Here is a 23,689-nt window from a genome sequence, read left to right as displayed (position 1 = left end):
AGAGAGGTGGCACTGTTAGCGCCAGAGAAATGGGACTCTGATGTTGCGATCTTACAAGAATTAGCACTGCTGTATGGAGGCCAGCAACCAGTGGCTCAATTGCGCATCCAGTTTTTTAACTGCAAACAGGAACCAGGGGAGGCTGTACGGGCCTTCACCCTCCACTTACGTGAGTTGCACCACAAATGGAGAGCGAGAGAACCCCTTGCAGCTGGGACCGATGAGGAGCTTCTTCGCACTCAATTCGCCATGGGCTTGAGGTCTGGCCCAACTAGTCCGGAGCTGCAGAGACTACTCCGCATGACCCCGACACTCACTTTTGCAGAGGCCTGTCAGGAAGCAAAGGCGCTAGAGAGGGAACAAGGCCAAGCCAAAGGAGCCCAAGTCTGCCCAACCTTCGCTGTAACACCAGGGCCTCCAACGTCAAAGCCCACAGCGACCACAGATTGGCAACAGATGAAGGAGACTTTGCGTAAAGAATTGCGGGAGGAATTAAAAAAACAGGTGACCCTTCTAGGAAAGTCCATTGTGGATGAGCTGCAGGAACGGTTAAAAATCAGCCCATCGGCACCCCCGCCGCTAGCTGCTACTCCTCCCCAACCAATCGGGCAACCTCAAGCCAGTGCCACGCCCACTCAACATTTCTGGCCCCCACAGTCAAATACCCCCCGACGTCAAAGATTAGGGTCAACCCCCCCCCCGGGCCAGTCATTCTATCAGTGGGATGCCCAAGGCAGAGCTATCTGCAGAGACTGCGGGGAAGCTGGCCACATCCAGAGATTCTGCCCTCGGCGACGTCCGACCTAGACGGGTTTTCGGTACTCCCGGTCACATCAGGGCGAGTGAACCGGGACGGGTCCCCCACTGTGCCCCCACAAAAGCCCTCGATAGTGGGTAGATGCCCCGAAGTTGAAGTGCTCTTCCAACAACAACGAATACCATGCATACTCGACACTGGCTCACAAGTAACCCTTTTTAGTAAAACCTTGTTCCGGCGCCACTTTGGCAAAGGTAGTATGCTCGACTCGAGCAGTATATCGTGGCTGGCCCTGAAAGCAGCCAATGGGCTAAATATTCCTTATGTGGGGTATGCAGTTTTAGATTTTCAGATTGGGGGCATAGATGTGAAAGGGAAAGGGGTGGTGATTGTCCGAGATGACTGCATCAACACTGAGTGTGGACTCTTGGGCATGAATGTCATAACAGACTGCTGGGCTGGTATTTTCTGTGGTGGGCACCCTGGTGTTACTGCATTTAAATCTGTATTCTCTCCTGCTGCAGAAAAAGTCTGGGATGCTGCCTTTGCTGCCTGCCAAAGGACTAACGTGTCAGTAACGTGTATGGAGCTACAAGGGGTGGCTAGACTTCCGCAGCAGCCCCCAGTTGTGATTCCGCCTTCAACAGAGATGATGGTCTGGGCTCAGGTGCCGCAAGCCGCTGGCCAACCCGACTGTCCCGTCTTGATCGAAGATCTGGAGAACTATGGCCAAGAATGGAGGGTGGCTAGATCAGTGAGTTGGACTCAAGGGGGTAAGGTTCCCCTGCGTATATGTAATCCTAACCCTTTTCCCCTGGAACTCCCTCAGAGACGCCCCCTGGCTTCAGTTAGCCAAATTGATCAACAAGACATTCTGACGCAGTCAAGATTGGTGCTGCGCAACGCTGGACCTCATGTCATTGAGGTTGATATCCGGCATGTTGACCAGACTCCGGCTGATGACCACCCAGCCATGTCCCTGTGTGGCGAGGGACTGAACAACGACCAGCAGGCACAGTTGAAGGCGCTATTGCATAGGTGGTCCCATGTGTTTGCAGCCAATGACGAGGATTTCGGGAGAACGGCTGTTATCACTCACCAGATCCCCACTGGCACGGCACCACCAATTCGAGAGCGCTACCGCCCAGTTCCCCCAAAACTCTACATGGAACTACGGACCTTACTGCAAGGAATGTTGGACAGTGGGGTGGTTAAGGAAAGTGCTAGCCCGTGGGCTGCTCCAGTAGTCCTCGCAAAAAAGAAAGATGGCTCATTGAGGTTCTGCGTGGACTACCGTAAACTCAACGCGGTAACCCACAAGGACTCCTTTCCACTGCCACGGATTGAAGAATCTCTTGCCAGTCTGAGTGGTACTCCATCCTTGACCTTACCAGTGGTTATTGGCAGGAAGAAGTTGCTCTTGGAGACCAGGAAAAAAACGCTTTCGCCACACCTTTTGGGCTCTACCAATTTGAGCGAATGCCTTTTGGCCTCTGCAAAGCGCCAGCTACCTTCCAGAGGCTGATGCAATGCTGATTGGGAGCGCAAGTATATGATTATCTTCTTATCTATCTTGACGACATCATAGTGTACTCCTCAAGTTTCCACACCCACTTGAAACATCTCGAACAGGTCTTCACCCGCCTCCAGGAACATGGCCTAAAGTTACAGCCTCAAGTGCCACCTGTTCCAGCGCAGTGTGACATACCTAGGACATGTTGTCAGTAAGCAAGGCGTCGCTACAGACCCTGACAAAACCGCGGTAGTCCAGGACTGGGCCACCCTGGGTTTTGCCGGTTTATTCCAGCTTTCGCCAAGGTAGCAGCCCCACTACATCAACTTCTCCAAGGTCAGGCCAACCGACCCTCTGCCCGCATCCAGTGGACAGCCGATTGCCAGGCTGCATTCGACCATCTGAAGCGAGCCCTCCTCAGCGCCCCTATCCTTGCCTATGCAGACTTCCAGCTGCCATTCCGACTATACACGGATGCTAGTCTGAACGGCCTGGGTGCAGTGCTAGCCCAAGTTCAAGATGGGAGAGAAAGAGTCATTGCCTACGCCAGTCGTAGCCTCCACCCTGGTGAGCGAAATTATCAAAACTACAGCTCTTTCAAACTAGAACCGCTAGCACTGAAATGGGCTGTTACAGAGAAGTTTAAAGACTATTTGTGGGGGGCACAATTCACTGTCTTTACAGACAACAACCCGTTGGTTCACCTGGATACGGCAAACCTGGGTGCGACAGAACAGCGGTGGGTGGCCCAACTCGCAAACTTCTCCTACGAAATCCGTTACCAGCCAGGGACGGCGAACCGAAACGCGGACGTTCTGTCTCGACTTCCAGGAGAAGCAACAAATCCAGTAGTGCATGTGGCAGGGTGTACCATATCCCCGGAACAGCACAGCAGGCCCATGGAATGGAGTAAACAACAGACGGAGGACTCGGATCTGCAACTCCTTCATGCTTGGAAGGTGAACGATAAGCCCCCATCAGAGAATGACCGCTCTTCTCTGTCCCCACAGCTGCGTTGCCTCCTCCAAATGTGTGAAACCGACTAGAGCTGCGAGACGGAGTACTGGTGAGGTGTGTCACGGAGCCAGACACCGGTGAGCCAGTGGACCAAGTTCTCGTCCCAAAACAACAGGCCTGAAGACTCTGGGAGGATTACCACAAGGCCGGGGGACATGCAAGTGGCGACAAGATGGTGTCCCTCCTAAGGAGAAGATTCTATTGGGTTGGGATGAGTACAAACGCACGGATGTGGGCAGCAGAGTGCACCACTTGTGTAGTGGGGAAGTCTGGTGCGTTGCCAAAAGCCCCTTTATGTCCGATCCCCTCCAGCTTACCCCTTCAAAACTGTGGCGTTGGACTTCCTGTCTCTCGGGAGGCCATCTGACACCTACCAATACATCCTCGTTATTACGGACCTCCTCTCTCGCTATGCTCTGACAGTGCCGACTAAGGATCAGACCACCCTAACAACGGTGAAGGCCCTATGGACAGCCCTCATTCTCCCATTTGGCTGCCCTGAGCGGATACTTACGGACCAGGGGGCAGCTTTCGAATCAGCGCTGATGCAACAGCTGTGTGCGGTGTATGGCTGCAAAAAGGTACGCACTACGCCCTACCACACACCTACTTCCTGCCCTTTTGCAAGCCTACAATAACACTACACACGCAAGCACGGGCATGATCCCTCATTACGTCATCTTTGGGCGGCATGCCAGACTACCCGTAGACATGCTACATGACGTTGCTCCTCCACAGCGTAGAGAGGACCTGGACGGCTGGGTCCGTAGCCACCACCAAGCGCTCCTGCATGCCTATGCCACGGTTCGTAACAATGTATAACGTCAAACTCAATGGAACCAAGATCGTTACAACCGTAATGCACGGACCATGCCACTCTTGCCTGGAGAGCGCGTGCTTATGAGGAACTTCCGCCGTAGGGCTCAAGAGAAGATAGCACCCCAGTGGCTACCCGCACCCTTCGTTGTAGTTGCCCAACCATACCGAGATCGCCCTGTCTTCACTATATGCCCCGAAGGGAAGGACGGGCCCCTCCGGACTATCCATCGCAATAACCTCCGCTCATGCCCAAGGGACGCACCTTCGGATGGCGACCATCAACAAAATGAACGACCTGTGCCCCCTTGGCCAAGTGCTCCTTTCGCCCTGTTCCCACCGGCTCCGCCTCCACAGGTCGAACCTCGGATGGCAAGAACAATGCCAGCCCATAGACCACTCAATGCTGACACACAAACATCTCCCTCTTTTGCCTCAACCAACCCATCTCAGGAAGCCCCTGGCCCAGAGCCTCAGTCGGTAGTTATTGCTTGTGATCAGATGGCTCCCCCTCATGCAGCACCAGCTCACGATCCAGACCCAGCGGTCCAAAGGGCAGAACCAACTACCGCAAGTCGATACCCAACCCGCTCCAACCGTGGCAATCCCCCTGCACGGTACAGACCTTGAAAGTCGAAATGGACGTTACCAGCCACCACCAAAAAAAACACTGAACATTGACTATGGTAGTGGTCGGGGACGACCACCATTAAGGCGGGGGGGAGAAATGTAACGGGGCTGAATGTGTTAACAGGAACATTGACTGATGGTAGGGGGTGGGGCTGGTTAATAGTGTATGATTACGTTGTGGTGTGTATGTGGTTTGTTGCGCTTTTCTACAGGTGCATTCAATCGCCCCTTAATGGCAGACCTGCGCAGTTGGTGGTTGAAAGATTTAAAATGCCAATGGCGGCCTTTGACTGCGAGATTCTTGGTGGCAGTAGGCACCCGCAAGGACTACCACCGAAGCCCGGAGAAGTAAAGGGGGCTCGGAAGACCGCAACACACCTGGGGAGAGGCTATATCGTTTTCTCAGAGCGGCATACAGACCGGAATACAACGCACTCAATATATCAACGTTAAGGGATGAAACTTGACCATCGTTCTATGAGTGAGAGGGCTGTTATCGCGGCTGTTGTGGACGTTGATTTCTACCCCTTTCCCCTGCAGTTGAATTGAGCGGAGGAAGACGGCGAAAGAGAGGCCTACAACGCACTCTATGTATTGCACTAAAGGGAAGTACTCATATCGTAGCCTACCACTATTCCTCTATAGCCTTTATTAGCCTTTTCCTTGTATGAGCTAATATTACCAGTTGTCTAGCCTTATTATTGTGTCCGGCTGCCCATGGTGCTAGATAGGCCTGCTATGTGATCCTGAATCTGGCGATTGTCTTATTGCTGTTAAGTGCTCTATGTCTCTGTGGGCCTATTGCCCGTTTTGTTTTGAGTGTCACTTTAGCTTAAATTTGCTGTGTTGCCGTGATGTTCAGTGCTCTTATGATTCACCGTGATACTGTTGGCTTGTATGGCCCTTTACGTTTGCCGTGAGGATTGATAATTGTGTGCTGTGTTACATGATAATTGTGTGCTGTGTTATATGCCGTCACACCGTCAGGCATACCCACATTGTGTAGAGCATTTGCCGTGAGGATTGATAATTGTGTGCTGTGTTACATGATAATTGTGTGCTGTGTTATATGCCGTCACACCGTCAGGTATACCCACATTGTGTAGAGCAATAAATTTGCTGTGTTGCCGTGATGTTCAGTGCTCTTATGATTCACCGTAATACTGTTGGCTTGTATGGCCCTTTACGTTTGCCGTGAGGATTGATAATTGTGTGCTGTGTTATATGCCGTCACACCGTCAGGCATACCCACATTGTGTAGAGCAATAAATTTGCTGTGTTGCCGTGATGTTCAGTGCTCTTATGATTCACCGTGATACTGTTGGCTTGTATGGCCCTTTACGTTTGCCGTGAGGATTGATAATTGTGTGCTGTGTTACATGATAATTGTGTGCTGTGTTATATGCCGTCACACCGTCAGGCATACCCACATTGTATAGAGCATTATAGCCTGAGATCTCCCCCCTCTAGAGGGCGCCAGAATATGCTATTTACATATGCTAGGCTATTGATTTGTTTTGTAGTCTTTCAGTGCTTCCATACTGGTCCTATACTGTAAACAGGCTGTAAACTTACATGGGCTATTGATTTATCCTGTGGCCCTTCAGCTCTTTCACACTGGTCCTATACTGTAAATGGGTTGTAAGCTTCCCCTAGGCTATTGATTATCTGGGGGCTATTAGTCACCGGGAGTATTGAGTAGCGGTAAGGAAATCACACTAGCCTACTGTTGTTCCCTGTATTGTCTCTGGGGGTCAGGTCACTTTTAATTGCTTACAACTGGTAACGTATTTTTGTGACGTGAACTGTTTGTGTCGTATCTGAACCGCTCAATTTTTAAGATAATTTAATAAAACTGTTTTTATAAGATATCTTTCAGCGTTGCGTGTGTGTGTGCCTCAAGGGTCAACAATTATAACCTGCTTCCCGTTACAGAGTCACACATGATTTAATATGATGTGTAGTTGCCTAATGCAGAGAGGAGAAGCTTGCTGTAACAAATAGGGACAGGGGGTGAATATTCTAATGCAGAAAAGCTAGGCCTACTGTAACAGGGGTGAATATTCTAATGCAGAGGAAAAGCTAGGCCTACTGTAACGGGTGAATATTCTAATGCAGAGGAGAAGCAAGGCCTACTGTAACAGGGGTGAATATTCTAATGCAGAGGAAAAGCAAGGCCTACTGTAACAGGGGGGTGAATATTCCACGTAGGAGGATGAGGCCATCGGCTATTCAAATGAATGAATGAAAAGCCAAATGTATAATAAAATAGATTTCATTTCTCTGACTACTTTAATTTACGTCATTGATTAATATGAATGATATCAGGAATAAGCAAAGAACACAGAAAACAAACAAAAACCCATGATCAGTACTTTACTGCCATACATCCCTGATTAGAATAAAGAATTTATTATGCAGAAATGTTGACTTGAAAAGACCTCTAATCAGCTAATTAAGTCAAAATACAGGCAATGGTTTCCTGAGTCTTTGATATCTCAGTCTTGGCAGGGCAATGGACTATTCCACAATATTCACATTTTTTGAGATGCACCTGTATTTACAAAGGCAAGGTAAAATATAAATATTCTGTGACTCTAGGGGGAGCTCTCGAGTTGCCAAAATACTCGAAACTGTATTGGATACCTTTCATTTCGACCATGACCAGAAAGTATGGGTCAGGTGTGACTGTGAGGGGACAGAGGCACATCTATTACAGGCCTACAGGTGTGTCCATAGGAGGGAACATACATACACACATGCAAGAACTGAATGCCCAACTTTGTAACTCCTTCAAGTGACAAGGTTGATGTTATTTGAGAACACATTCAATTTCACATGCTGTACACACTGTCCAAAATTGGTTTTATATTTTCAGAGTGGGCCTCTCCTTCATGGTAATCCTGACCATAATCTGGAAGTCACCTAACCTTGCACACATTTTGAGGGGCCACAATAAAAATATATAACACATTTACAGTCGAAACATAAAGTTTAAGCTATGTACACTTCCCACAACTTCAATATTTGACAACATATGACCAATATGTTTGTTCTGACTGAAAATAACACTGCCACATGCCAAAAGGTTGTAAGACAATGTGGTAGAAACATGGACTTTGACATGTGGCAGTGTCATTTTCAGTCAGAACAAACATTGGTCAAGAGAAAACCATTAAATTAATATTTGCCATGGGTATGAACAATGTTGCTCCTAACTGTAATCGTTACATGTTTAATAATCTAAAGGTCAATTGGAAGTGAATGAGGTAAACTTTCCAAATAAACTAAACACTTATTGTGTGTGTTATTTATCAGCAGGATGATGACTGATATAATGTTTAGTTTAGTGAGTAAACTTTGGCACTCCCTACATTACCTCGTTGCCACCTTTTCAAAACTCTGCAATGTCATTCAGTCAAACTCTCTAGTGGGCTCATGGATGTAGCTTACTGTAACTGTGATAATTTTCTCACCCCTCCATCTCCTCCTTAGCACCATGTTTTTTTTATTGTTTTAACTGAGGCAATGGTGGCTCTATGAAGCACCCCCAAGTCGTGAGAGGTCTCAACCGGTTCCCCCAAGTCTATATGCAGAGTTGAGAACACTGTTTCAAAGCAGGGACATGTACAGACATTTTGATGATACCATCGATGTCCATGGATGAATTTGTATTATATATGGTGCCATTTTATGGCCCTGACATAACAAGTTTATGAGTCCACAGGGTAAAATAACTGGGATGCTGAGCAGGAAAATGATAGCTTAGGCTAAAGTTCTACCAGGATCAGGTTCATACCCTGCATCCATGTTACTTGTGCAGTAGCCTACCTAGCATCTTCACATGATACTGTAAAGAGCACAAACTAATCTTTTGCACAGAAGGCTCTATGGTGTGCAGAAGGTACTATGGTGCCCATTGCTGGATTTGTTTGGTTCAAGTCCTTCCTAGTTGTGCTGAGAGCAGTATGCAGTGCAATGTCATGACCAAAAGCAAGCAAACCTTCCCATAAACTTGTGAAAATGTACCTGACCCTAAAAGCCAAGCCATACCCATAGGCCATACCACAACCATGAAGGGAAACTTCAAAACAAGCAAAGCAAGCTTTCACTTTCACTCTAGCACTTCACTGTCATCTCTAATCCTGCAATAAATATTTACAACATGATCTTATCTCAAAAGCTATCGTAAAGGAAAACTAGCCCGACGTGTGGGGAGATGGCCAACTTCCTGCGTTGTTTGCCAGCCATCATGAGGATTTTGGCTTCACAGGTGTTGTTCATTACTCCATTTGGCCATAATTGTATGCCATATGGATTATGGAATGTGCCAGCCACATTGCAAAGATTATTGCAATATTTCAATTATTCTTGTCAATTATTGTGTGGAGTGATTACCTTGGGCCTTATTGTGGTACCTGACATGCAGAATACCTACTCTGACTACGCCACCCCCTAAACCCAGGCGGGAGAAACCTATAAGCTCTCTAACGTGGCTGGTTCTCGGCCTTCCCCACAAAGGAACAGTTAACAAAAAGGCATATGCGAAATACTCAAATTTATTACAAATAGTATAAATACAATCCAGAATGTAAGTAAGAAAGACTGCATGGGATAACTGGCTGAGACTCCTCAGGCTAATAAGGTCGGGTCAGCACACACAGCTCCCGTCTTGGAGAGGGGCCCTGGTGAGAGAGGGAGAGAGAGACAGCAAACCCAGCACCACAAAAGAATGCAACACGGCAAGCACAAGAAACACGGCAAATGCAACACGGCAAACACAAGAAGTAAATACCACTACAGGATACCACTACAAAATACCACACTGTGTTGTTTACCAGTACACACCGAGAAAATCTCCCTCCATGTGGCACCCAACCCGAAAGGAGCAGTACTGAGTTGCGGATCCGGCCTTGTACAAGGACAGCCTATGATAGAACAAAAGAGGAACAGCCAGCTCCCAGCACAAGCAGTTATAGAGAGACAATGCAACCAAACAAAAAGACAAACAAAATGAAAGCAAACAAACAAACCCAAAAACTGTAAAACAGTAAACAGTAAAACAGTGGCTGGCCTGGTCCTTTGCAAGAGCGTTCACTACTCCCCACAGCACAGTGACCCAGGAAGAAAGGAACATTCCAGTGCAGAGCATCAGTGTCTGTAGCCCAGCACACAAATCTTAAAATCAGGCAGTCACCTCAGTGTCCTCCATGAAGAGTGAAACACATGGTTCTAGCATTCACCCTGATAAGTTAAAACAAGTCATGAGAAGTGAGTTCTACAAACACACACACACACACACACACACACACACACACTGCATGGAACATCATATTCATTACCTGCATGACAGGGGACCTTAACAGTCACAAAGAGCAAGTGGTGGAAGCAGCAAAAGAATGTGAGCTCTCAACAAACCAAACTTTATAACTTCCTAGTTAGTCATGTGACCTGCCCCATGTGACCACGCTTCCAGTCACACAAGCCACACTGGTTGCCAGTGCAGGTGGGCACATAAACCAGAAATCCCCATATCCCCACATTATGTGATTAGCATTGCATTTTTTTATAGAAAGTTGAATGCCCTCATGCACAAGAATGCCCTCATGCAGTCCCTGGACAGAGAGAAAACCATGTTCATTACTTCATTTGGCCTATGAGTCTAATTGTATGCCATATGAATTATGGAATGCACCAGCCACATTCCAAAGATTATTACATTGTTTCCATTATTCTTACTGGGTGGAGTGACTACCTTGGGCCTTATGTGATTGAGCACTGCACGTTGTGGATTTGCAGTGGCCATTTCTTACCTATCACTTTACAATTAGGGTTTCTCATAATTACAGACAGCTCTGAGTACCTGGGACACACACCCCTTCGCTCAGCATTGGACCTTGACCTTGATCGTAAAAATCAATAGAGTACTAAAGTGTGACATCACGTTTCCATATAGTAACCAATTTTCTTTTCTACACAAACCAAATTAACAACGTAAAATACTATATAATTTTATAGAAAAGGAACGTTTATTTTGCGAATTGATAAGCAGTTTGCTGTTCTGATGATTGAAGCAATTATTGAGAATAGATCGTCTTTATATTTTTATTTTTAAAAACTGAAACTAAGGTCTTGTAAACCGCTCTCAACATGGTGCAGTGCTTCACTCCTGAATGCAATCATCAGTACGAGTCTCATATAGCCTACCTGCTTAAAAGCAACAACAAAGAGTTTTTTGTACCTTTAAAATAATGTTTCCAAAATTGTTTCAGTGGTTCATCAACTCGTAACAGGGTGAACGGCACTGCTGCATTTGCTTCGCGGCCCTCTATCGGCTATAACCGCACTATGTAAGTTTACCAGATCGGGTAGCGGATCTGTAGTTTGATGGAATGAGACATAAGAAACTACAAATTTGACTTGCTTCTGATGTCGCAATAAATCATACTTTCGTAAAATCATGCAACATACCGATAGGCCATACCATAACCATGAAGGGAAACTTCAAAGCAAGCTTTCACTTTCACTCCAGCACTTTACAGTCATCGCTAATCCTACAATAAATATTTACAACATGATCTTATCTCAAAAGCTATCTTAAAGGAAAACTCTGGCATTTTTTCACATAGCTCGAGTTGCTGCAGCCAGGAAGCTACAGTGCTAAACTCTGGGGGCAGGATTTTAAAGATGCCCCCATAGTGTAGCACTGTAGCTGCCTGGCCACTCTAGCTGTTGGCTGCAGCAACTCGAGCTAGGTAGTACCATTTTTTTCCCCGTACCAACAGTACTCATGACTGAGAAACAGAGATCTACATGTGAATAATTGCTGGAATTCTTCATTAATGCTCGTTTCATACTAGTTTGATATCTAGAAGAAAATAAGAGGACAGGGAAGGGTATCCTTGTTTTCAAGGCAGTGCAAGTTTATTTATAAACATTTCATATACAGGGGTAATTGAATGTGCTTTACATAAACAAAAGCAAAGATTAATAGTAGCCTAAACAAAAGCATAAAGGGCAAGAGTTTAAAAATAGTGCATAAAAGTAAAGATATAATAATAATAATACACAGTTCATCTGATTAACATGAAGTGCATTTGATCAGGTAGCAGTAAGCACTGAGAACACCTCTCTTCTGGTCTTAGGTCTAGATTAGTACTGGTTACAGTTGGGGCATTTTTGAGGTCATCCGGGACATTTTTTATGTCTTCCAAAGCTGAAAAAAGCTAAAAGCTGCTTCACCTTGTTTAGTTCTAACAGCAGGTTTTACCAAAAAGTATTTCTGAGACCTGGTCCGAAAGGTGTGTACTGCAGAAGCATGTCTGATAGATAAGTTGGCCCTGTTCCATAGTGGGACTTACTGGAAGCCAGTGCAGGGCCTTAATTATTGGAGTATATAGACAGTTATATTAGCTTTCGTGAGAACCTTAGCTGTTGCTTTTTGTATCACCTGAAGCTGCCGTAATCAACCCTGCCGTCACTTCAGCTTCTTTAATACTCAAGTTTACATCAGCACAGGTTCTCAGAAGCCTAAATACAAATAGCATGTAGAGTATTTCGGAAACTTATAGAGCGCCACATTGTTGTCGTCACAACTTCTAAGTTAGGAATACATGGTAAGATGCATCCACTGCAAAAGAAAAAAAACAATCATTAACTATAAGCATCATCATTTCCACCACACTTGGAAAAAGTCAAATGTCATCAATATTTTTGGCTGTTGTGTTTCATATGTAAAGAAAAGAAAACTTAACTTCAAACTTTCTCAAACATACAGATGTGAAAATTTGGCTTGTGTAGATTTTACAAAGCAATGTTAAAAGTTGATAATGATAGTCACCTCATACTCTTGCAGATAGACTCCATTCCCATCTGACAGCTTTCTGAAGACCTCTGTGGTAAAATAGATAAAATAGAAGGCAGTTTAAACAGCAGTGTTCTCACAAAACATACAACATAAAAGTTATTACAATCACTTGATAACAGTTCGTTTTTGGATGGTTTTTAGTGAATATCCCATCAATAGTAAGAATTATTTATCTTGCTTTTAGAATGTGGAATGCTGGTGTGTATCTATGCTTGTGCCTAACAACAAATGACGTTCCCTCACAGGAAAAGTAAAGTTTTCTTGATTTGACTTAAAGGAAAATTCCGGTATTTAGCACTTTCAGTCCCTTTTCTGGTTTGGATGAACTAGAGTGGTGGACACCGAAAATTTGACGATTGGTCCCGTCTCGACCTTTCTGACTCGTTTTAGATCGCCTTTGAGTGGCTGCCAACAGGCATACCGTAGGCTACTCAAACATGTCCTAAAACAACCCTTAACGTTCGTTTTCAAAACTGTGCAACTCACCGAGTGGTTAGTGGTGTTCGTTGATGTTCCAAAACAAGTAGCGTAGCGAAATACAGTTTGTCGTGTTTTATTTGGCATTTTGTAAAATCCCATTGATTTCTGTTGGAAGACTCAGTGCCACCGTCTATGCTTCAGGTTCAAATATTGAGCGGTTGTGAGGTGTCTGAATAAATAGTTCCACAATAGCAAATAAGATGGCTGGAAATCATACATTGCGCCGATGTATTTGCTTTTAATAATCAACGAACACCACTAACCACTCGGTGAGTTGCACAGTTTTGAAAACGAACGTTTAGGATTGTTTTAGGACATGTTTGAGTAGCCTACAGTATGCTGTTGGCAGCCACTCTGAGTAGTCAAAGGCGGTTCAAAACGAGTCAGAAAAGTCGAGACCGGACCAATCGTCAAAATTCCGGTGTCCACCACTCTAGTTCATCCAAAACAAACCAGAAAAGAGACTCAAAGTGTCTGCTGGTGCTTACTGGACATGCACTCCAAGCGCAGGATGAGGTACACAAAGCTCTCCAGCGTTAAGTTTCCTTTTGAGCCACCGTAGCGCAAAGCCATGAGGTTCAGCATGCTATCGCTAATCTGCGCACCTGCAGACAGAGACACACACTAATGTCACAGCTCTCCCAACACAGACCGAGCCAAATGTAAAGTTCATAAAGTTGTTTTTTTTCCCCATACCTGCGGCAATCATAGCATTCCTCAGTTCACTAAGGGACAAGTCACCAGTCCTTGAAATGTCAGTGCGGTAAAAGATTTCCTATCAACGACAGTTGAGTTTCCTTTATAAAACAGTGTACTCAAAAGGCTTGGTATTTCAAGACTACAGTGAACAGAGAGGATCATTCACCCTGTATGTGACCACTCGGTCCCACAGTCGAAGGAATTCATGGCGATTAAGGTGGCCAGTGACAGAGAGCTTCAAGTGCATTAAGGAAAATGTCTGATACATCAATACCTCATTATGTGATGAAATAGAATTATTCGGTTACACTTTACTTGACAGTGTCGACATAAGAGTGACATGACATGAATGTGTCATAAACGTTTATGACATAATAACAGAGGCGTTAAGTGACATTCGGTTTTTGTCATAACAAGTTAGGGTTAGGTTTAGGGTTATGGTTGGGGTTATAGGATTAGAGGTTAGGATTAGGGTTAGGTTTCATGTGTCATGACAGTGTCATGTCACTCTTATGTCGATACAATTATCAATTCAATATTCAATTATCATTATTACTCTTTTATAAGTGATTTCTATGATTTGTCTGGGAAGGACAATAAAGGCCAGGATACATCCATCAAGGCAACCATACTGCGACAGGTATCCAGGCCAAAGCCTGAGGAGTTGCCTGAAAGTACAGATAAAGACCAAGACAGAGAATTTGTGTTAGACCAAATGAAACCAACACTAACGTTAGAGCAAGCAGTATTGCTTACGGAACTCCTCTGTTGCTTTGTGTGCAAAAACACTGATAGAAACCACTTTAGACAGGCTAGTGAATATGTTGTCTATTGGATCAGATGCTGCAAGAACAACAGCTGTTGGTACAAGGCGTGTGTGTGTGTGTGTGTGTGTGTCTGCATGTGAAATGAGCTCTCACCTTGAAGAAGATTCTCATTCAGAAGCCTCTGTAGCTGCTCTGCATCGACTTCTTCATACTTATGACAGTGAATAGCGATACTCAGTATTCAATATGAAACATTGAACTTTTAACGAGTTTATAATTTTCATTAAATTACCTGGTCAGTGAACTTCTTGAATAAGGTAACCTTGGAGTTGTTGTCATTTAGTTGGTCAGTTAGACTGGGCTGAAGTACAAGCAGGTGATAACAAATGTTTGGCCAAAATGGGATATGAGCAGTATCCATTATCAAAACAAAAACTGATATGATTAGTATCCTAGTTTACCTTTGTATATCAAAACAAAAGTGGATATATGATAGTTTACCTTTGTAATCGTCCAACTGTCAATGGAATTTTCACTGAAAGTAGGCCATAATGAATGAACAGAATTCAATGTGGATCAAATGTCAGTAATATAATTTATAAACATCAAAATCACAGATGCAGTAGAGTACTTACTCAAGATGGCTGTCTGTCTTGGAGAATATGGACAGGATGAAGGAAGCCGTCTCATTTGGGTTGAAAGTGGACGGGACAATGATATACTCGCCCGGAACCAATCTGAAGAACTCAACAACCTCTCGAGCTTTTATGAATTGTTTGGTTGAAGCTACAGGGTTCTTCTTGAAGAACTCTGCAGGGAACTTCCCCTCTCTTCCATAGTACTGAAGCAAAATGGCATTGTCAAATAAAAATGATAATAATCCCCAACCCCCCAAACCCCTCCTCCCAAGGACACCTTCTGAGGTAGAGATACAGACATAAAGCAGACATAAAGATATTGTGTACCTACCTCAGGTGGCACCTGTTGAAAGACCGAAAGGAACAATTCGAAAATCAACAGAGATCTCGAGCACTTTGTAAAAATAAAACTGTCAGGTACAGCACAAGAGTTGTGTCAAAGAGAAACGTCAACGCACACTGAAAATCGCGAAGCCAATACTGAAGTTGGAGTCAAGGCGCCTGTTCCTTTTGTCAGACTTCTGCATGAGGGACACGAGTAGGTTCTTGTCGTTGTCATTAGCACATTCACCCTTCAGGGGTTCCAACTTTATGTGATACTGAGGGTTTATCCAAAAACTCCCTGAGAGACCATTAGAAAACACTTAGAATGCATTCCATCCTGTTAAATTCAATGTTCTTATGTAAACAGAAAGCACCTCTGTTATTCAGACAGCCACCAGCAGTGGTCCAAGCGACCCATCGTCCCTCGTGAAACTTGTATGTCCAGTCTGTGGATGCATCAAGGAAAGCAAGGCTCGTGGAGCATATGTCCATGTCAGAATAGCTCTGGCAGAAATCCTCCATTGACATCCTGAAGAGGAAAATGAACAGGCATCTTGTGTAACAGTACAATACAACTCAACATGGCAGAGTAATGGAGAAGGAACTTGATTTTGATACCAAAATTCACCGTCGTCACAGATGGAGAGGCAAGTTGTACGGTCCTCTGGACTGACAGTTTGCCATTTGGATGACCTGCAAACAGGGATGGATTACTGCACGGGCCTACCGGGCCCAGGGGCCCAAGAGGTCAAGGGGCCCTGAAGCCCAAGCCTTTGCATGGAATCATTGCCTCAATATCAACAAATCAGGATGTAGGCTATGAATCTGATTGAATGTAGTATTGGCCATCCCCAAAATGCACCAGAATACAGGAAATCACATCAAACAAATAAAAAAGAAATCTGGGGGAGGACCCCCAAACCCCCCCTCCCACATATACAACAATTAGTGGGGGGCCCTTAATATATCTGGGCCCAGGGGCCCGAAAGTTCATAATCCGTCCATGCCTGCAAATAATGATAAAGAAAATACGGTAAAAAAACACAGTATATCAAAAATGTGTACCACGGAACATCTGCAAAGGTTACATCATAAAACAAATACTCAGCTGTGACGTGATCAGGTAAGAGGTTTGGACCAAAAAAGGCAATGCTGGTTTGCGACTTTGGACTTATTTTGACAAGCTCTCGTCGTTCTGTCTTTCACATTCATGAAAGGTTTGGTATGAATGTTGAGTCATGTCTCATGAAACAAGTCATGAATGCTTTATGTGCAGTTTATGACAGCTGCTATGAATGTGTTATGAACTCACCCGTCAAGTAAAGTCTTACCAAATATTGATTTACAAATACCAGTTGAAGTGATGGCATAGTGGTGTGGGCTGAAATGAAATAATGACTATCCAAGGGCATAGTGGTGTGGGCTGAAATGGAATAATGACTATCCAAGGAATGAAAAATTGTTGCTATTGTAAGTATATTGTTGTTGTTGAAATATGTGCAACTGATATGAACTACAGGCAACCATAAATACACACAGTCAGTAATGTTGCCTAGAATAACCACATTGCTGCCATTAAACAAGAAGACATACTTATCACTCCAGTCACCCCTCCACTCTCCTTCGCCCCACGGATTGAACAACCTGATCAGTCTAACAGGGCGATTATTACTCAGGACCTTCAAGGAGCAAACAAATGCAGAAAACCAGATTCATGTTCACAAATACTCACAGACAAATATGAGTGCATACACACAAAAACACACTAACATTACCTGTATAACTCCTGTAATTGTGTAGGCATGGGCGTCCACAATCCCATTAGGCAAAACAGTGTTTTTCCGACTGACCCCTGCTGGAGTACCACAGCCCATGAGGGATTTGGACTGGGCGGCTCTCAACATGATGTCCCAGAGGTCAGGGGGGGCTTCGTTCAGCTTGTATGTCATGTGAACGCCGCCTGTGAAGTCCATCAGGGCCTCAGACACGTAGCCAAAGTGCATGTCAGCATAGGAGCCACAAACCCTACAGGAAGGACAATGCAGACGACACATGGCTTTAATGGACGCTCTTAAAACACAACAACGAGCATCGTAAAGGCAGCTGGACCACATACTTAGCATAGGCCTTCTCCATCAGCGCAGCCCAAAACTCATTGTGGGTTTTTGAGTGTACAAATATCAGTCTCCCACCAATAGTTGGAAGCTTGTCGTCAATCACCACATCAACCCACTTCCCAAATCTCCAGAACTGAAAAAGAATAAGACTTCAAAAATGCTGCTACACAGAAAAAAAATTAAGACACTCCTTAATAAGTGACAGTCACAAAATGGGTCTAGCAAAGCTTTTACAGTACTGTACGTATATCAACTGTTTGTATTATACAGCACTGAATAGTTCAGTCTACGGTATACATTTTACAGTGCTGTAATATGTCCCTGTAATGCCTTATGCAACATCTTACCGGATAGTATCAAGGCCGGCTCTAGGCAGGGGCCAGGATGGGCTAAGCCCACCCAAACAAAGTCAAGAAGTTTTTTTTTTTTTTTTTTAAGTGTGCAGTCTCAAACCCAGCTTGGATGTAGATGAGTAGGTGTTGAGTGTAATGGTAGCTAGCTGGTACATAGCTGTGCAGTAGGCTTATGTGTGTGTGTTAGGCTAACCCACTCTCCTGATGCCTTAAAGGAAATATTTTGGCATAGATCTCTGAAAATTTGTCAGGGCCGGTGAGGCCAGGTAAGGGACTGTGGAACCAAAAGCAGACTCAGAAGCTGATTAAAGGTTAATTAGGTTTTAATGTTGAAGAACACAAAAATAGGCAGCCAGGCAAAACCACTTGGTAGGCAGAGTCAACTTAGTAGGCGAAAAAAGCACAGGCAGCAGTACAGGCAGGGCTCAAGCAGATCTCCAGAGTGGCAAAAAACAGGCAGAGTTCGGTACACAGGTAGGCCACAGGCAGTTAAGCAAAGGGGCTAGGCAAGACTCACGTGTCAGAACAGGCAGAGGTCAGTAACAAAGAGCAAGCAAAGTCCAAGCAAAGGTTTCCAAAAAGGTTCAGGCAAAATCACAAAGTCCAAAAACAATCCTTGGTCAAAAACCAGTAAATCCAGCAAGAACATGAGACAACGCAAGAATCCACACTGAAAGACGTGACGATCTGGCAAAGAGTGTTCCACATGGCATGGCTTAAAAGCCATGGCTGACGAGGAGAGTGGCAGCAGGTGTAGCAGAGCAAACACAGGTGATTGGACATCTCCCTTGTCAGTCAACCAAAAGCCAAGGCAGAAGGAAAACCCGGACCGGAGCAGCAAAGGCATCTCAAGTCACAGGCTAGGAAACGAGGCTTCTGGACCGGAGCAGCATCTCAAGTCACAGGCTAGGAAACGAGGCTTCTGGACCGGAGCAGCAAAGGCATCTCAAGTCACAGGCTAGGAAACGAGGCTTCTGGACCAGGTTGTGACAATTTTCACATAGATCTCTGTTTCTCAAAGTCAGTAAGTGCTGTCGATACGAGACAATCTCCCGAAAACAGTGCTACCTAACTCAAGTTATTGCAGCTACAGTGCTATATTATGGGGGCATGATTTTAAATACGGAGTGTCTATTTACACCCCTGGTACGAATACCCTTGGCCACACAGCTAAGCTATTCATACCCTGTGACATAACAACAAAAAGGCGTTGCTCACGTGCACAAAAAGCATGGCGGAATTTAATTGATTAACACATCACATAAACTGTTATTGAGTGTTGTTGATACACTGAACTAGTGCCCCCCCGAAAAACAAAAAATCTCCCGTTTTTGGAAAGCTAAATGTTGACAGGTATGATTTTGGCAGAGTGAGTGTGCATGTGTACCAACGTCTCTGGAGAGAAGGCGCGCAATTTGAACAAGAAATCGGTTCTCAAACGGAAGTTTTGATTGCAACAATTAGCTCATGCACCAGTGTGTAAATAGCATGCAGTACTATAAACACTAGGGTACGAATAGCATCCACTTATAACTGTACATTGATGCAAACAGCATACCTTATTCAGAGTGTCTATTACATAGCTGAGCTATTCACACCCTGTTACGTAACAACAACAAAAAACATGTTGCTTGTTTTTAAAAAAAAAAAAAAAAAATATTACATTGTGTGATCAATATGCCAGAATAGATGCACAGGGGTGCAAATAGCACACTGATATTTGTACCAGACAGGGTACTAATAGAACACATTGCTGTGTGCACCGGGGTACGAATAGCATACATTGATATTTGTACCAGACGGGGTACTAATAGAACACATTGCTGTGTGCACCGGGGTACGAATAGCATACATTGATATTTGTACCAGACGGGGTACTAATTGGACACATTGCTGTGTGCACCGGGGTATGAATAGAATTCACTTCTTATTGCACCAGGGTAGGAATAGCATACACTCAAATACCATAATTTCAAGTGTATCAAAATAAACTACAAAATGCATAGCCACACCATGTATCAAAATAAAATACTGTATTTTTGTTTTTTGAAAGTACTTAAGTAAGTACTTTCAAGAAAGTACTTGGGCAGTCGTGGCCCACCGGTTAGCACTCTGGACTTTGTAAGGGGGAAATGACAATGAGGGACCTTAACCTTTGTTTTGATACTTGTGTTTCTGTATGATTTCACACTTTTGAATGGACTCTCCTGTGTTTAGCTTAGCTTTTGATGTTCCTTATAATTGATACTTCTAATGCAGTGTGAAGTGCAGAACTCTTTCTGTTTGACACTAATCTAGTTCTTAAAGTTCTTATTAGTTTTTATTATTTGATACTTCTGTTTCAATAACTAATGGTCCAATGGCAAATCATGCGTTATATGACGTTAGAAATGTTCTTAATGTCCTTGATTCTTAAATAACCCATTGTATTGACCAAGTCATGTGTATGTGCAGAGAGGGTGTAATGATACAATGAGATTATGATACTGTGAGAGGTATAAATGTGTGTGTGAGAAAACAACTGATTGTCTCTTGGGTGCACAGACTTTGTCTCTGTATCCTGATAGCCTGATGCTTATGAGACCTCTCTGCGCAGAGATTAATAAACTACTAACAAGAAAGACAAACCTTATTTCAGACTCTCAGTATTTATACATCTTTAATCTAAAAATTCTTCCACAACTTGTAACCGGAGGGTTGCCGGTTCGAGCCCTGACCAGTGGGCCACGGCTGAAGTGCCCTTGAGCAAGGCACCTAACCCCTCACTGCTCCCCGAGCGCCGCTGTAGCAGGCAGCTCACTGCGCCGGGATTAGTGTGTGCTTCACCTCACTGTGTGTTCACTGTGTGCTGTGTGTGTTTCACTAATTCACGGATTGGGTTAAATGCAGAGACCAAATTTCCCTTACGGGATCAAAAGAGTATATATACTATATACTTAAGATAGGAAGCATGATATCACTTTGCTAACCTTCCATATCTTTCAATTTAATCTATTCCTTCATCAGTACACTGACTCTGTTGATTCATTGGGCAGTGTTGGAGATCAATATGCTGACTTGCCTGTACACCTCATAGCCCAAATGCTGTATCAGAGATGCACTCACAAGGTCACAACTGAACTTGTCAAGCAGTACAAAGTGTGTCCTACATCATCACTGCATGCCCAGACTGAACAATGTTGCAGGCAACCACATAAGCGGATCCATGTGTTCCGATTGGATGATTAAAGTTATCAATATTATGATACACAACAAGTCTGGGCAAATTAACGATTCAATGAATTTTTCACGTGTTTTGTGTTGATGTCAATTTTGATCCAACTTTCGCTTTGCTATGTTTCACACCCAACATTTCTAACCAGCCCACCCAGTAGTTGTAGACTAAAACCGGCCCTGTATTGATTTTGCTATGCACCATATAATGTGATAGCCATGAAGACATAGAGTATATGAATCTTCCCTACCCTGAAGTGGAAAATCCCTGCATAGTCCTTTTCGAAAGATTGTCCTGCTGGTATAATTTGTTTTTTCATGTCTTCTTGAAATGTCAGCGCTCCAATAGCGGCAAGAAACCAGCAGTTCCCTACAGACAATAACGGGGAAGAGAGAAGCATTTCTTATCCATGGAGGTTGCAAGCTTTGAACAGCAACATGTGCTCATAATTCTCTGTACCTAATATAATATAGCCCATATGTGCTTTATGGTGGTCAGTTCATCTGTTTGCATCTACTGTATTTCACACAAGTATTTACCAACTCGACCTTGCTTGAAGTCAAACCTGGACACTCCTTCGAGAATAAAACGAGGGTCTTTCACAATTTTCTGTCTCAACGATAACAAACAAAGCAGCATTAAGATCAACACAAGGCTTAGTTTAGGCTATGTTTATTGTCTGGTACCTGACTATCCTTTTACCATAATTGAATTTTCTCAAAGAACAATCGGTTACACTTTACTTGACAGTATCAACATAAGAGTGACATGACACCTGTATGAATGTATCATAAACAAGTCATACTGTAAACGTTTATGACATAACGATTCTGTTATTAAGTGACATTCGGTTTTTATCAACAAGTTAGGGTTAGGATTAGAGTTAGAGGTTAAGATTAGGGTTAAGATTAGGGTTCATGTGTCATGACAGTGTCATGTCACTCTTATGTCGATACTGTCAAGTAAAGTGTTACCGAAACAATCTACAGTATAATCAGTGTTGCACACCAGTAATGAGTGTGTGTGCTGTCTGAAATCTATTTCACATACACTTGGTCTTTGCCACACAATTCTTGCCAGGTCATTTGATGGGAGAAGTCCATCTCCAATGGAACTACATTCCGGAGGAAACATTTTATCTAAGAACCTAAATCCATTCTTGAGAAAGTATTGATGTAGATCTTCAAAGTCCTGGTCCAGGAACTTGTCAGGGTTGGTGACAGATCCTCTGCCCTCTTTCTTATGCCGTTCCTTCATAATATTCAGACACACACCAGGAGGAGGCATTCTGGCAGATGGGGAAGCGTGTCTCTGGAAAGATATGAAGAACAACAACGCACACAAAACTGCAATTGTAAACCTGAGGTAGTTTATTTAACCCAATTATCAAAATCTAGTCAAATGACTACAATATACCATTAATATGCACTGCGCTTACCTGTCAGTAAGTGGTGGAGGTTTATGCAACTAATCCAGGAGTAAGAAAGGCAGAGGGCATGTCTGGTGCTTTTTATTGGGTGGGGCGAGGTACAAGGGTCAATTCTACACAGAAGTACTTTCTGTCGTCTGAAGTATTGGTCTACTGTGCTTTTTCCCTGGTCTTTGTCCAGTAGATAGCAGTGTGTGGTTCAGTGTTGTGACATTGAGCATTGTCAGGTGGTGCAACCAGGTAAAATACTAATTTAAACCAAGACATAGTAGATAGATGGATAGAAGGATACTTTATTGATCCCTAGGGGAAATTCAAGGTCACAGTAGCATACAAACAATATACACACACATTCACTAACAGCAGAAAAAGTAATTAAAAGTATATAATATAAAAAAAACCACAACTAAGCAATAAGGACAGTAGAAGATAAAGAATATACTAATATACTAAAATACAAATTATACTAAATAAAACTTAATCTAAATCAATTCTAAAAAACAGTATCCACATAGTGGGTGATTAATCAATCAGGTGCGCTAGCAATGACTGAAGCAGGGACTGAGCCTGTGGTCCTCTGTGCATAAGGTAAGGTAAGGTGCTCTTTGTGAATGAGTGTCATGGTGATGGTGCAAATGAGTAAGTCAAACGAGTAAGTCAAACAGTGCAACAGTGCAAGAAAAAAGTCTATATATCTATGTATAAATAACTATATTAAGAAAGGTATAAGTGTGGTCACAGTTCAGCTGTGGCATGGAGGGAGGGGGTTGTGCATATGTGCTAATAAAGCACGCAAACAGTGAGGCAGAATACAATTGTAAAGTGGCTAGTGGACAGACAGTTCAAGACATGAAGGTGGTGAAGAGGCAGACAGACTATGCGGAGAAGTCTGTTTCTCCTCTTCCCTTAAGTGATGCATTAAACAGTTCAATGGCCCTGGGGATGAATGACTTCCTCAGTCTGTCTGTTGTGCAAGGCAGTGAGCGAAGTCTCCAGCTGATCAGGCTCTTCTGCTTAACAATAGTGCTGTGGAGTGGGTGACACTCATTGTCCAAGATGTTGATCAGT

At 43.9% G+C, this 23,689-nt stretch overlaps 2 protein-coding genes across 2 annotated transcripts; one reads left to right on the top strand and one right to left on the bottom strand.

Moving 5' to 3' along the window:
- The first annotated feature begins 1,016 nt into the window (after window positions 1-1,016).
- Window positions 1,017-6,604, top strand: LOC121719796. Its single transcript, XM_042105573.1, has 2 exons — window positions 1,017-5,820; window positions 5,976-6,604. The coding sequence occupies exon 1, from the start codon at window positions 1,017-1,019 to the stop codon at window positions 2,280-2,282; it is 1,266 nt and encodes a 421-aa protein (XP_041961507.1). The 3' UTR covers window positions 2,283-5,820; window positions 5,976-6,604.
- Window positions 6,605-11,652: 5,048 nt separating this feature from the next.
- LOC121677529 (calpain-1 catalytic subunit-like) lies at window positions 11,653-22,720 on the bottom strand. The gene is made up of 21 exons (XM_042056292.1): window positions 22,631-22,720; window positions 22,243-22,503; window positions 21,732-21,801; window positions 21,443-21,561; window positions 17,625-17,758; window positions 17,284-17,533; window positions 17,102-17,187; window positions 16,127-16,201; window positions 15,883-16,037; window positions 15,643-15,806; window positions 15,516-15,527; window positions 15,182-15,387; window positions 15,048-15,081; window positions 14,839-14,907; window positions 14,700-14,757; window positions 14,392-14,447; window positions 13,946-14,014; window positions 13,777-13,855; window positions 13,569-13,685; window positions 12,574-12,626; window positions 11,653-12,363 (listed from the first exon to the last, which is right to left on the bottom strand). The coding sequence occupies exons 2-21, from the start codon at window positions 22,477-22,479 to the stop codon at window positions 12,337-12,339; spliced, it is 2,070 nt and encodes a 689-aa protein (XP_041912226.1). The 5' UTR covers window positions 22,480-22,503; window positions 22,631-22,720; the 3' UTR covers window positions 11,653-12,336.
- Window positions 22,721-23,689: the final 969 nt, after the last annotated feature.

The sequence above is a fragment of the Alosa sapidissima genome, chromosome 1 (genome assembly GCF_018492685.1).
Source record: "Alosa sapidissima isolate fAloSap1 chromosome 1, fAloSap1.pri, whole genome shotgun sequence".
Classification (NCBI taxonomy): Eukaryota; Metazoa; Chordata; class Actinopteri; order Clupeiformes; family Clupeidae; genus Alosa; species Alosa sapidissima.
The sequence above is the reverse complement of the archived record's forward strand: the minus strand, read 5'-3'. Positions and strand labels throughout refer to the sequence as shown.